The sequence below is a fragment of the Oncorhynchus mykiss genome, chromosome 7 (assembly GCF_013265735.2).
Source record: "Oncorhynchus mykiss isolate Arlee chromosome 7, USDA_OmykA_1.1, whole genome shotgun sequence".
Classification (NCBI taxonomy): domain Eukaryota; kingdom Metazoa; phylum Chordata; class Actinopteri; order Salmoniformes; family Salmonidae; genus Oncorhynchus; species Oncorhynchus mykiss.
This window is the reverse complement of record NC_048571.1, coordinates 62,578,075-62,590,546: the sequence shown is the minus strand read 5'-3', so window position 1 is coordinate 62,590,546 and position 12,472 is coordinate 62,578,075. Positions and strand designations below refer to the sequence as shown.

Below are 12,472 nucleotides of genomic sequence, written 5' to 3'. Positions count from 1 at the left end.
TTAAATATGTGCTATTTAATAGTGTTGATGTCTTCACTATTATTCTACAATGTAGAAAATTGTAAAAATAAAGAAAAACCCTGGAATGACTAGGTGTGTCCAACATTTTGACTGGTACTGTATATATCAATATCATATAGGCTATAGTCAGGGATGGGCATCATGATGATATGAACTCATCCAACTCCCCACACTGTGAGCAAAACATTTTAGTGGTCACCATCTTGACAGCGGAGAGGAAGTTTTAAAATAAATTGTGCAATTCAACAAATTGTTCCATCTGGTGTAGAGAAAATGTTGCAATCTTATTACACATTTTGTGCAATGCTACTCGTTTTGTCATGAGGCAGCGTTGAAAATGTGCTGTTTTACATCCAATTTCCTGCGATTCTACAATTTGCCATAGGGTGGAAAGAAATGTGTGCAGTTTTTAATATGATATCTGTGTGAGACTGACTAATAAAATGCAATGTGTTCCCCCCCAGCGGGTAATTCGACCATGATACTTTTGGATAGCTGGCCGCGAAACTAACTTAGAAATCTGAAAATGTTTAGTTGACATGGGCTATTGACTAGTCAGTGACTGACATAAGAGAAAACATTTCTGATACACAACCAATTTGTTCCGAGGGCCTTCAAAGGGGGAGCCGCAGTCGCATGCCAGTAGCCGCCAGTTGCCCATCCCTGGTCTATGCCATGATTGCTGTCGTCATAGGCCTACACATTGCAAGTTCAAATGATAATGTAAAACATCTGAAAATGAATCCGTATACTTTGTAACAATCTTCTCCAGTATTATGGATACATAGGCTACTTTGTTACCCCCTGAATGTGCAACTTGAAACGGGACTTTATCTTGACATCTGTTCGGTGGCAACAGCAATGCGTCGCAGTCTTTCTGCTGCCTTCTCATAATTGGCTGAACAAGCAGTGATGCTCCATCCACCGCTAACCTTGCCCTGGACCAAAGAGAGGAAAGCTTGAGGAGCGCGCGCATCAGGACGTCAAAACGCTAATAACAGAACAGGTGGAATTTGCAGCGTTTCTACGATTCTCTCTCAACTGGGAACATGTTTTCCCACACCATGTCTGTCAGAATTGGGAAGGAATGTCACCAATGAATATCTGTCAAAGAATTGACTGAAAACACCGCGAGTCTCTTGTAGCCGTCTTGGCTATCAGCTTCAGCTTCTGACTCCGTGTATAGTAGCTCACCCGTCAACTGAAAGGACGATACACGGACCCTACTATCATGCCCGCAGAAGTCAACGACCCTGAGAGCATTTTGAGCTACCAGGTATTGTCATCTTTCTTTGTGCACTCCTTTATTTATTGAAAAAATGTAATATCAAAATATGACACAGTCAAGTGAATAAAAGTAGCGTAGATCTATACATCAGCCGACAATAACAATGTTAACTGAACGTTACCGATGCCGTTATAACGGTTTTATCTGGAGAGGAAAAATGGAACGCTTCTGGACGCGCTTTTATCCTACCAAATGTGGGAAGATCAATAGCCATGTTTGCCTATAGGGCAGCTCAATCCAGTTTGTTACGAAGATTAACATAATTATTAATTACATCTCAATGTGAACGGATTGAGATTTAGATGAATTTGCCACTCTTCAATGTAAAACAGGAACGCATTTTTGTAGTAGGTTTACAATCCTGTGAGGATGGAGCAGAGTTAGTGCGCACGAAGTGTTTTTATTATTCGGAAACTGCTGGCACGTGCAATGACACAATTCCCAATGGACATATCACATTGCAATACACTGCCTAGTGTGGACCCATCTTTCACGAGTTACATTTCTTTAACCTCAAACATGTTTTAAAATGTGTCTGGCATCGCCAGAAATAAGGAAAATGTTGGAGATGCATGCAATCACTCGCGAGGTAGGCATGGCAAGGCAGGCAAGTGTAAACAAGGATAGAGACTTAGTGTATATCTATGTTTGTTCATTGGTTGGCTATATAAAACGGACACTTATTAAAACTGTTTGAATATTGAGTTTGATCAATTTATCGATTATGAAGTCTACAGCAGCCTAGGCTATGGGTTGTCCAAAACAATTGAAGCATTCGGTCTACTTATCCTTTTAGTAACCGCATCAGACAACATCAACCATTCACCCTCAATGATAGCCTACAACACACAACTAACATGTTCAGTGTAGCTAAAGTGTTAATAATATTCTACTCATTCCCGGAATACATTCTCAATTACCCTCAAATGACCTTGACGCCATCCTATGTGTAATCCGTGGCGGTTGAAGGAAACCGAGCTCCGAATGAAGCTTTAGTTTCACCATTGTGTTAATTAGGGTGGGACCATAGAGCTAGATATAGTTTCTAAGAAGATAAAGAGAAAATATAATTAGCGTCAGCTTTCAATACTTGATTGATTTTACCCATGGTCAACCGACAATACAGGCAGTTCAAAATACAGCGACTGCTCATGAATGTACCCTGAAGCATCTCTGGGTGATGAATGAAATAAGTGTACATAGTACCTTAACAGGGTTTAAGATAGGATAATGTTAGGAATATTTTTGCAAAGTAGCTGGATGACAGTCTCCTATGTCGTCATTGGTTGGCTGACTGCTGGGGGGATGTATGGAGACTCAAGTGTTTTTTATTTATTATAGGAGAAAATTCTGAAATTCCATTCCGGTGCCAGAACAGCTAATCAAAGATTAGCAACTGGACTAGACTGTAGTCTGATGGTGCTTGAAGTTGTTCAAATGGGCATTATTTGGACAGTAAGTGTCCTTCAAATACATAGGCTCTGATACACAGATCTGATAGAGAGCCAAAAGTCTCATATTAGATTAAGCCCGATTGTAGCCTAAGTATTGAGGTTAAAGTGATTGGGGAGGATCTAGACTGGACTGAGCATGGGCAGACCTAATGACTGGTGTCAAGGGAAGACAATGGTAATATAATTTGATGGCTTCACTGCATAGCACCGGAAAGGGAGGGAGGCATACAGAGACATCTGGACCCAGACATTACAGATCTCTAGCCTCCCAGTGAACCCATTACCACTGTCTGTATATCATCTTGCGATAAGGTTAATGCTTTATTTCATTACTCTATTAGCTCGAATCCAGTTAGCACAGAACTAGGCAATATCAGGCTATGATATCGCCATGCGTGAAGGAGCCTATAATGCCTCAATAGTTTTGTTTGTTCTGATGAGTCACCACATGTACTGTGTCATACAGTAGAGAATCTAGGACTGATAATGCCAAAAAACAGACCAGCCTTAAATATATGACAATGTTGTTAAAGGACAGCGATTTCACTGCCACGTTTTTATAAAATCTTACTGAATTTCTATAATGGCATTGGCCCATTTCAACCCAAGTCTTGAGTATCAATAAAAGTATGTAACATGGATAGGCCTTATTAATGTAGCCATAGTACAGTACACCATGTTGTGTTGTGAGGTGAAATCCTCAGACCTACAGCCTAAATGTTTCTTAAAATCAAGGACAGAACAAGAGAATAACTATTAGAATATACAAAGACATAATATTTGTTTGCCACAAGAAATTCTCAATAGACGCTTGGACTGCAAGAACGTCTTTAACGTCTTTGTGCTTCACACAATATCTGCTGACAGCACAGTGTTAGAGTTTAGAGTTCCAGTTTAGAGCAGTCATTTTCACTAATTAGTGTAGCATACAACATGGAACCTAGATTCTGGCAAACAAAATAATCCCAAACCTAAGGCATGCCATGAGAGAAGGACTGTGGACCAATGGAGACCGGCACACTAGCGGTAGACACATTCTTACAATTACGCATCTTCAATTTGGTTACGCCATTGTTATCACTCCCGTCCTCCCAAGGCATGCCCATCTTTACCAGAGTAAGGGATCCCCTGACTGAACAGGAAGGCCAAACTTTTATACTCTGGGCAATGCCTTTCATTTCCAATAAGGGACACCTGGCACTGACAAGCCACAAGGGTACATTCACAAACTACCTTGTTGTAGATAATAACTCAGTTATGGTTCAGTTAGGACATTTCCATGGTGATAACCCTTAATCCCTTAACTCCCCTTCGTGATGACAAACTCCCTTTAATGTTGTTCTGTCCAGCTTATCTCACAGTTTTAATTAGGCTCTGATCTTATCTCTGTGTTTGGACAGACCAATATGTACCTGTAAGTGATTGCTTTGAGAGGGAAAAACTAGCCACTGTAATGTTTATGTTATGATCTGTTTGTTAGCACTGGCAGCATTGTCCTTTTAGTGACAGAGGCTGTAAAAAAAATATGTTGTGGTGAAACACATGCGTGATAAATGATATGAGTGATATCCCTTCTCACTGGTAACTCGCACGCACGCACACACTCACACACAGCTAGTAATATAGTGCCTCCTCAATCAAAGGAAGTCACAGAAGAAGCTGAATGGTGCACATGTAATTAATTATACAACACCCTTCCCTCCCTGTATGAGCTCTATTTGCATTGTTGCATTCTCTCACCTACACAACCCACCAAGGCCACCGTGTTCTGATGGAGGTAAGAGAAAGGTAAAGAGAGAAAGAGAAATAGAGAGAGACACAAATAAATGAGTGGGATTGAACAATGCTAGTGAATACATCGCATCCTCTCCTCTCCCCTTTCTCTGCTCTCTCTCTCTCTTTTTAACCTGACTAAGACCACTTTTTCTCTCATCTTTACCTCCCCACCCCTTCACCTCAGTCATCCCCCTTTCTCTATCCCCATCTGTCCAATCCCTCTCTCATCTTCTCTTTCACGGCTTAGATATCAGCCTCTCCCATCCCTAGTGTCCTATGGAACTAACTCCTCTATTCTTCCTGAGTCAGGTCAGTTGTAGTGTACAGCAGTGTGTTAGACTGTAGTGTAGTAGCAGTGCAGGTGTCTGGGGCCAGGCCTGGGGCTGAGTGGTTAGTTACACTATGAGCCATGTGGAGGAGGAACAGCAGCCTCTGTGGCCTGCTGGCCCCGCCCCCCTCACACACTGGGCCTCGTCTGGAAGTGACAGGCCCAGTTGTCAGAGTCAGGATCTGTAGCACTGCTGTCAGGTCAGTGTGCTGCTGGAGGGAGAATGGAGAAGAGGAGAGGAGAATGGAGAAGAGGAGAGGAGAATGGAGAAGAGGAGAGGAGAATGGAGAAGAGGAGAGGAGAATGAGAGGGAGGGGGAGTGAGAAAGGAGGAGAGAGAGTGTAGAAAAAAGGAGAAGAGGGAGAGGGGGGCTTAAGTAAAGAGAGGGAGAAGGAAGCATGGAAATTGAGTTGAAAGGAGGAAGGAGAGAGTGTGGAGAAAGTAAAAAAGGGAGAGGGGGACTCTAGGAAAGTGAGGGAGGAAGAGAGAGAGTGGTGGACTACTTAAAGAGAAGTAGCCTGTAGGAGGAGAGGTTATTGGGCCTATAACCGTGACCCTGTCTTACACACAGTTCAGACGCCAAACTTATGGCGAGTCGAACTGAATAGAAATTAAGAGTTGGCCGGCACAGTTGAGAGCTTTTCTTGACGTACCGATTGGTTTCATACAACCGCTCGCAAGACTGCAGCCTTCCTCGTTGGTTTTGGGTCGAATTCAGGCATAACAGCAACCTCTTGTGTTAAAGAAACCACACAGTTTATTGCACTAAAAAGGCAGATGATTCACACAACTGTGCAGCGCGGAAGTTCATGTTTAAAACAGTGAATATGATTGGTTTTATGTGATAACTAATGTAACGTGTCTTCACATTTCATAACTCCCTTTTACTAAGGAATCATAAAGAGTCTCCTAATCCCTAAAATAAACCATGAGATCTGTTAGTGATATTAGGATTACTGTGCAACGTAGACCTTCCAGTTTCTCCCAGGATGGCAAAACAATTTGCATGTTCGTGTAGTGCCCATCGGTTATGAATGTTTCAGCCTTTGTGTGGAGAAGTCGTGTTTTTACCGTAATTTGCTGGTTTTAAAGAGCACTAAAAACTACATTAAACATGAGCCTTTCTGCCGCCACAGAAACAGACCCTGGGTCTGTTCTAACGTGACCACCCGCGAATCCGAGGCCATGATTGTGCTTCCGTTGTTGGTGTGGTGGAAGCGAAGCAACCTTTATTTGCATGTAATTAACATATATGCATTTGACATTTTCTCCCGACAAAAGAACTGCTCTGGCGCGCTGCATGAAACAGAGGCTCGTTTAGTTAAAAGTATGCAGTATGCCACGACCGCAACGCAGTAGCAGCTCGTGACTGGCTAAGTAGGCGGGGCGGGGCCGAGTGCGGATGGATTTTTCAGAATTCAACATGTATCACTTCAACCAGCCTGATAATAGTTCATTTCCAATTTGTTTAATTTCTCTAAACTCAGAATAGAATAGGAATGGAGTTATAGGCCTACTCAGGCTGGTTATAGGCAGACTATCACATTCGACCTATAGCGTAGCCCAAATAGCCCATCTATCCTATTTAAAAAGGACTTAAGACAGAAACAGATCATTGGTTCCATTTCCATTATTAGTGTAACCAAAGCTCTGTAACATATAAATCAAATCAAAAGGCTATTGCACAGAAAAACATGGACTTGCGGGTGTATCGCAAATTCAGAACTGAAGGACAGCAACACAATAAACTACAGCACTGATCATTGGAAACGAGATCAGAATGACTGCTAAGGCTTGATCCATGAATGAAATAATTCAATTAGGTAGCCTAGCCTACAAAACTAAAACAATCTATGTTCAAATCCAAAGGCCTGATTAACATGACATCAGTAGCCTATGATGCAATACTCGTGATCATATTGAGGAGAACAATAACTACTTAGCCTACATTTGAACACCACCACAGAAAGTTCACTCTTTGGCATCTTCACAATTAACTAGCCTAGTTTTGTTGTTAGGTTTGAAGAGAACTAGGGCCTATTACTCGCAGCCCACCTCTTCCAATGCATTGTGGAAAAGTGTGTATTGAATTCTACTAGATGAAGAGCTGAAGTGAGTATAACATCCTGGCATTTAAACTATACTCGATTTTTGAAAATTCCCATACTATAAAGAAAAGAATAATCCCATACTGAGAGTGTGTCATGCGTGATTGCGTTGTTTCCCGCTATTCGTTGATTTCGTTAGCGCATCCCCATATCTAATTAATCAGCTGTTGTCAAAGCTGAAATTAGTATGACATCCGGCATTTAAAGTATTCTTGATTTTTTTCTAAATGTCGCTTACCATTAAACTACATTTTTTCTCCATACTCAAACGGCCTACTATTTAGGACGCAAGTATGGGTATTCAAACATGGCCAGTGTCTACTGTTTGCATGTCTGTGGATCAGCTGAGTCGTTGGTCCCCGGTTAGTGTTAATGGTTATTGCCTTGGTCAGCTGAGTCGTTGGTCCCCAGTTAGTGTTAATGGTTATTGCCTTGGTCAGCTGAGTCGTTGGTCCCCAGTTAGTGTTAATGGTTATTGCCTTGGTCAGCTGAGTCGTTGGTCCCCAGTTAGTGTTAATGGTTATTGCCTTGGTCAGCTGAGTCGTTGGTCCCTGGTCAGTGTTAATGGTTATTGCCTTGGTCAGCTGAGTCGTTGGTCCCTGGTTAGTATTAATGGTTATTGCCTTGGTCAGCTGAGTCGTTGGTCCCTGGTTAGTATTAATGGTTATTGCCTTGGTCAGCTGAGTCGTTGGTCCCTGGTCAGTGTTAATGGTTATTGCCTTGGTCAGCTGAATCGTTGGTCCCCGGTTAGTGTTAATGGTTATTGCCTTGGTCAGCTGAGTCGTTGGTCCCTGGTTAGTATTAATGGTTATTGCCTTGGTCAGCTGACTCGTTGGTCCCCGGTTAGTGTTAATGGTTATTGCCTTGGTCAGCTGAGTTGTTGGTCCCCGGTTAGTGTTAATGGTTATTGCCTTAGGCACAAACTGGTTGAATCAACATTGTTTCCATGTCATTTCAACCAAAAAAGGATGTTGAATCAACATGAAAACTGATTGGATTTGAAAAAAGTAATCAACGTTAGGGCATTTAGTATTTTTTTCACCCAACTTTTAATCTAAATCCAATGACATGGTGAATTCACGTTAGTTGACAACTAATTCAAATGAAAATCAAAACTAGACGTTGCACTGACGTCTTTGCACAGTGGGCCTACTGTGGTCATTCATTATAGCTCTGAGATAGAGCACTTCAAGTTTCAAGTGTTAATGTCACGTGCACAAGTACAGTGAAATGCCTTTCTTGCAAACTTCAAACCCAACAATGCAGTAATCAATATCAGTGTACCACTAAAAATAACTTACGTTATAACAAAAACACATGAGAAATAAAAATAAGAAATAATAAGAACACAAGAAAGTCAGAAGCTATATACAGGGTCAGTTCCAATACCATTTTTACAATGTGCAGGGAGGGATACTGGAGTGATAGAGGTAGATATGTATAGAGCAGAGATAAGGTGACTAAGCATCAGGATATATGATAAACAAGAGTAGCAGCAGCGTAAATGATTATTGTATGTGTGTGTGGATGTTATGTGTGTGTTGGAGTGTCAGTGTGCGTGAGTGTATAGAGTTCTGTGAGTGTGCATAGAGACAGTGCAAAAAAAAAAATACAAGGGTCAACTCAGAAAGTCCTTGTAGTCATTCTGTTAGCTATTTAGCTGTGTTATGGCTCGGGATAGAAGCTGTTCTGAAGTCAGTTGGTGACTCACTTGATGCACTGGTACCGCTTGCCATGCATAAGCAGAGAGAACAGCCTATGGCTTGGGTGGCTGGGAGCTCAGCCCCAGTGATGTACTGGGCTGTCCGCACCACCGTCTGTAGCACCATGTGGTCGAGGGCGGTGCTGTTGCCATACCAGGAAGTGATGCAGCCAGTCAAGATGCTCTCAATGGTGCAGCAGTTTAACTTTTTGAGGATTTGAGGGCCCATGCCAAACCTTTTCAACTTCCTGAGGGGTATGATGCACTGTCGCGCCTTCTTCACGACTGTGCACATGTGAGTGGAGGATTTTAAGTTCTTAGTGATTTGGACACTGAGGAACTTCAATCTCTTGACCCACTCTACTGCAGCCCTGTCAATGTGGATGGGGGCACGCTTCCACCCCACCCCCATTTTCTGTAGTCCACGGTCATCTCCTTGGTCTTACTGACGTAGAGGGAGAGGTTGTTGTCCCGGCACCACACTGCCAGGTCATTGACCTCCTCCCTGTAGGCTGTCTAATCGTCAGGCCTACCACCCTTGTGTCATTAGCAAACTTGATGCACGACTCCAAAACCATCATCACCACGCAGTCGTGGGTAAACAGGGAGTACAGGAGAGGACTAAGCACACTCCCCTGTGGGGCACCCGTGTTGAGGGTCAGGGTGGCGGAGGTGATGTTGCCTACCCTCACCACCTGGGGTCAGCCCGTCAGAAAGTCCAGGATGCAGTTTCAGAGCAAGGTGTTCAGTCCCAGGGTCCTAAGTTTATTGACTAGCTTGGAGGGGACAATGGTGTTGAACGCTGAGCTGAGCTGTAGTCAATTAACAGCATTCTCACATAGGTATTCCTCTTATCTAGGTGGGTGAGGGTATACAAATTGGAGTGGGTCTCAGATCTTCAATGTTCATTCAGACTTGGCTGATTTAATTATTTTCCAGTACTACAGTTAGAAACAACATCAAACATCAATTTACACTTGTTCACAGAAATGACAAGTTATGCTGTTTATTATACAAGTACAATACAATAGAAAAAAAATAAACACATTCCTTACCCCAGAACACTCCAATGAGTGACTATCCAGAAAAATATAAAGGCGAACTCTGTGTCTGCATTGATCTGAGAATTTATTTTCGGGACATACAAACAGGCTTTCAGAATACACTCCCATCTCTCATTAAGCTTTTGGGTACACTTTCTTTCCACAATACAATAGAACTGTATTGAAATACCTTCTCCCATTGATAACTTGTTGGCAGTGTGATAGAAATTAGGAGATGGGTGTGTGGTGAAGAAAGTGAGTGTGATGTGCTGTGGTAGTTATTCCCCTGCTTCTCAGGCCTCATTAGGTCCACCATTGAGCACCATCCCTTTAAAGACAGCCTCATAGCACAGAGCTAAGGGACACATTCCAGGTTCTGACTAGAGGGAGTACAGCTATGACCGGAAGTTGCTTTTCCAAAGCTGGTTAGAAGAATTTACGCAGCAGGTTAGGATAATTAATGTGGCAGGTTAGGAGACTTAGGTTAGGAAAATGGTTAGGGTTACCTATAACACACTCCTAACCTGGTATGGAAAGTCACTTCCAGTCATAGCTGTACTCCCTCTAGTCACAAAACATATTCTGCCCTCAACATCCCTTTAGGCGGGGCTCCCAGGACAGTTACAGTAACAGTAAATCTCTCCATGGAGCTGACTGATTGTTGTATGGTTCTGTTTGTTCATTGATCACTCTGTACAGCCAGGACAATGGGAGATTAAATGTGTTGGATTGTAAACTGTGTCTTGTACAGATGTAGGATCATAATTTGAGCCAGTTTGCTATAGCAGGAAAATTAGTATTATTAAATGTGAATTATTATTTGGATTATAATTAATGGACATTTTTGTAGGGCTTGTAAATGTATCAAATTGGAAATGACAAACTTCAGAAGACTTTTTAAACCTAAAATACACTGCAAGTTTTAAATGTCCTGCATTGCAGGAAAATTCTCCTGCAACAGTGTGATCAAATTAAGATTCTACATCTGTATGTATTTATCTTACTCGTGACAATGCTGGCCTGGCTGTGTGCACTTAAAATGGCCTGACAGTCTTCCAAAATAAAGGATATTTATTTAGGAACAGGAAGGTAAAAAAAAGGATGCTACAAGTAGACAATAGGCCTTGTAAAATGTTTAAAATGCTACAACATTTATACAAACACTGAACAGCATCCTACTACTGGCCTGGATTACACTGCTTCCACCAAATGTATGCTTTTGTGGATGAAATCCAACTAATGTTGATAGCCAACTCAACTCTTTGAGATATTCCACCAGATTGTAAGCTTTTACATCCAATGAAAGCATTTTCTATTTCCATATCAAACCTCCAAATCATCAAAAACGAAAAAGAGACACAGAGACACATAGTAGCTCACTGTAGGATTTTATTCACAATACATATTTCACATGTATTCATCCTCCTGGAGGAGGAATTCCTCCCAGCCTTGAGATCAGAGCTAAATTAGACAGATGCTTTGGGTGATACAGCTGTGTGTGTCTGTACAAGTATGTGGTTGTGTTTTGATGTACTGTTACTAGGTAACAGAAAGGTTAAACAGAGGTCTTCTCAGTGTGAGATGCAGACCATGATGATTCCTAGACCTGGAGAAACACTGTTTTCACCCCCTGTGTGGCTGGCAGCTGTGACAAATATTGTTGAATACACACAACACCATCTGCTACATTCTGACATTCTGCTAATTGGAAAACAAAAATGAATGTCTGTTTTTATTGTTCTGTCAGGTAGACTCTCTCTCGCTCTCTGTCTCTGTCTCTGGGGTGTGTATGTGTGTGTGTTTAGAAACTCAAGCTGAGTTGTCCCCAGGCTACTCCAGTGCTATAGTGATTTGCTGTGGTGGTGGTGTCCTCCCCTCACACTCTGTCAGTCTGTCAGTAATAAAAAGTAAGAAAATGTATGCACTCACTACTGTGAGCGGTCTGCTAATCGACTTACATGTAAATGTACATGTAGTTACTGTAGCACTGATGAGCCTGTGATGGACACAAACTCAAGTAAAGAGCTATTTCGCTTGTGTGTGTGTGTGTGTGTGTGTGTGGTAGCAGGTGGCTGAGATCGGGGGTTGATGGTGGTAAGCTGTGTGGAAAATGACTGTGTGAAGTCAAGCCCCCTTGAGCATTGTGGGCATGACTGGGGTGTGGTGGGTGTGACTGGGATTTGGTGGGCGAGTGACATGCATTATTTACATGCACCAAATAATGCATGCAGACCAGATTTTGGCCGATACATGCTAATTATCAAAATCCAGAAAAGAGCCGTTCAATTCTACAGCCACCTAAAAAAAGTGATTCCCAGACCTTCCATAACAAAGCAATCACCTACAGAGAGATGAACCTGGAGAATAGTCCCCTAAGCAAGCTGGTCCTGGGGCTCTGTTCACAAACACAAACAGACCCCACAGAGCTCCAGGACAGCAACACAATTAGACCCAACCAAATCACTAGAAAACAAAAAGATAATTACTTGACACATTGGAAAGAATTTACAAAAAAACTGAGCAAACTAGAAAGCTATTTGGCAAAGCTTTGACTATGTCTGTACATATGTACTATGCACAGACTCAGTGAGCATAGCCTTGCTATTGAGAAAGGCCACCATAGGCAGACCTGGGTCTCAAGAGAAGACATGCTATGTGCACACTGCCCGCACAGACACATATTTCCTTCAGATGACACAGATCCACAAAGAATTCGAAAGCAAAACCAATTTTGATCAACTTAGATATCTAC

The 12,472-nt window shown here is 42.2% G+C and overlaps 1 protein-coding gene across 2 annotated transcripts in view; it reads left to right on the top strand.

Annotated features, from left to right (window-relative positions):
- Nucleotides 1-798: 798 nt before the first annotated feature.
- Nucleotides 799-12,472, top strand: part of slc4a8 (solute carrier family 4 member 8) — a 51,416-nt gene continuing 39,742 nt past the window's right edge. The window contains exon 1 of one of the 2 annotated variants that reach the window (XM_021610036.2): nucleotides 799-1,297. In XM_021610036.2, the coding sequence (XP_021465711.1) occupies nucleotides 1,253-1,297 (45 nt within the window). In that variant the 5' untranslated portion in view covers nucleotides 799-1,252. The remainder of the gene's footprint in view (nucleotides 1,298-12,472) is intronic. The other variant, XM_021610035.2, reaches the window with a different exon arrangement.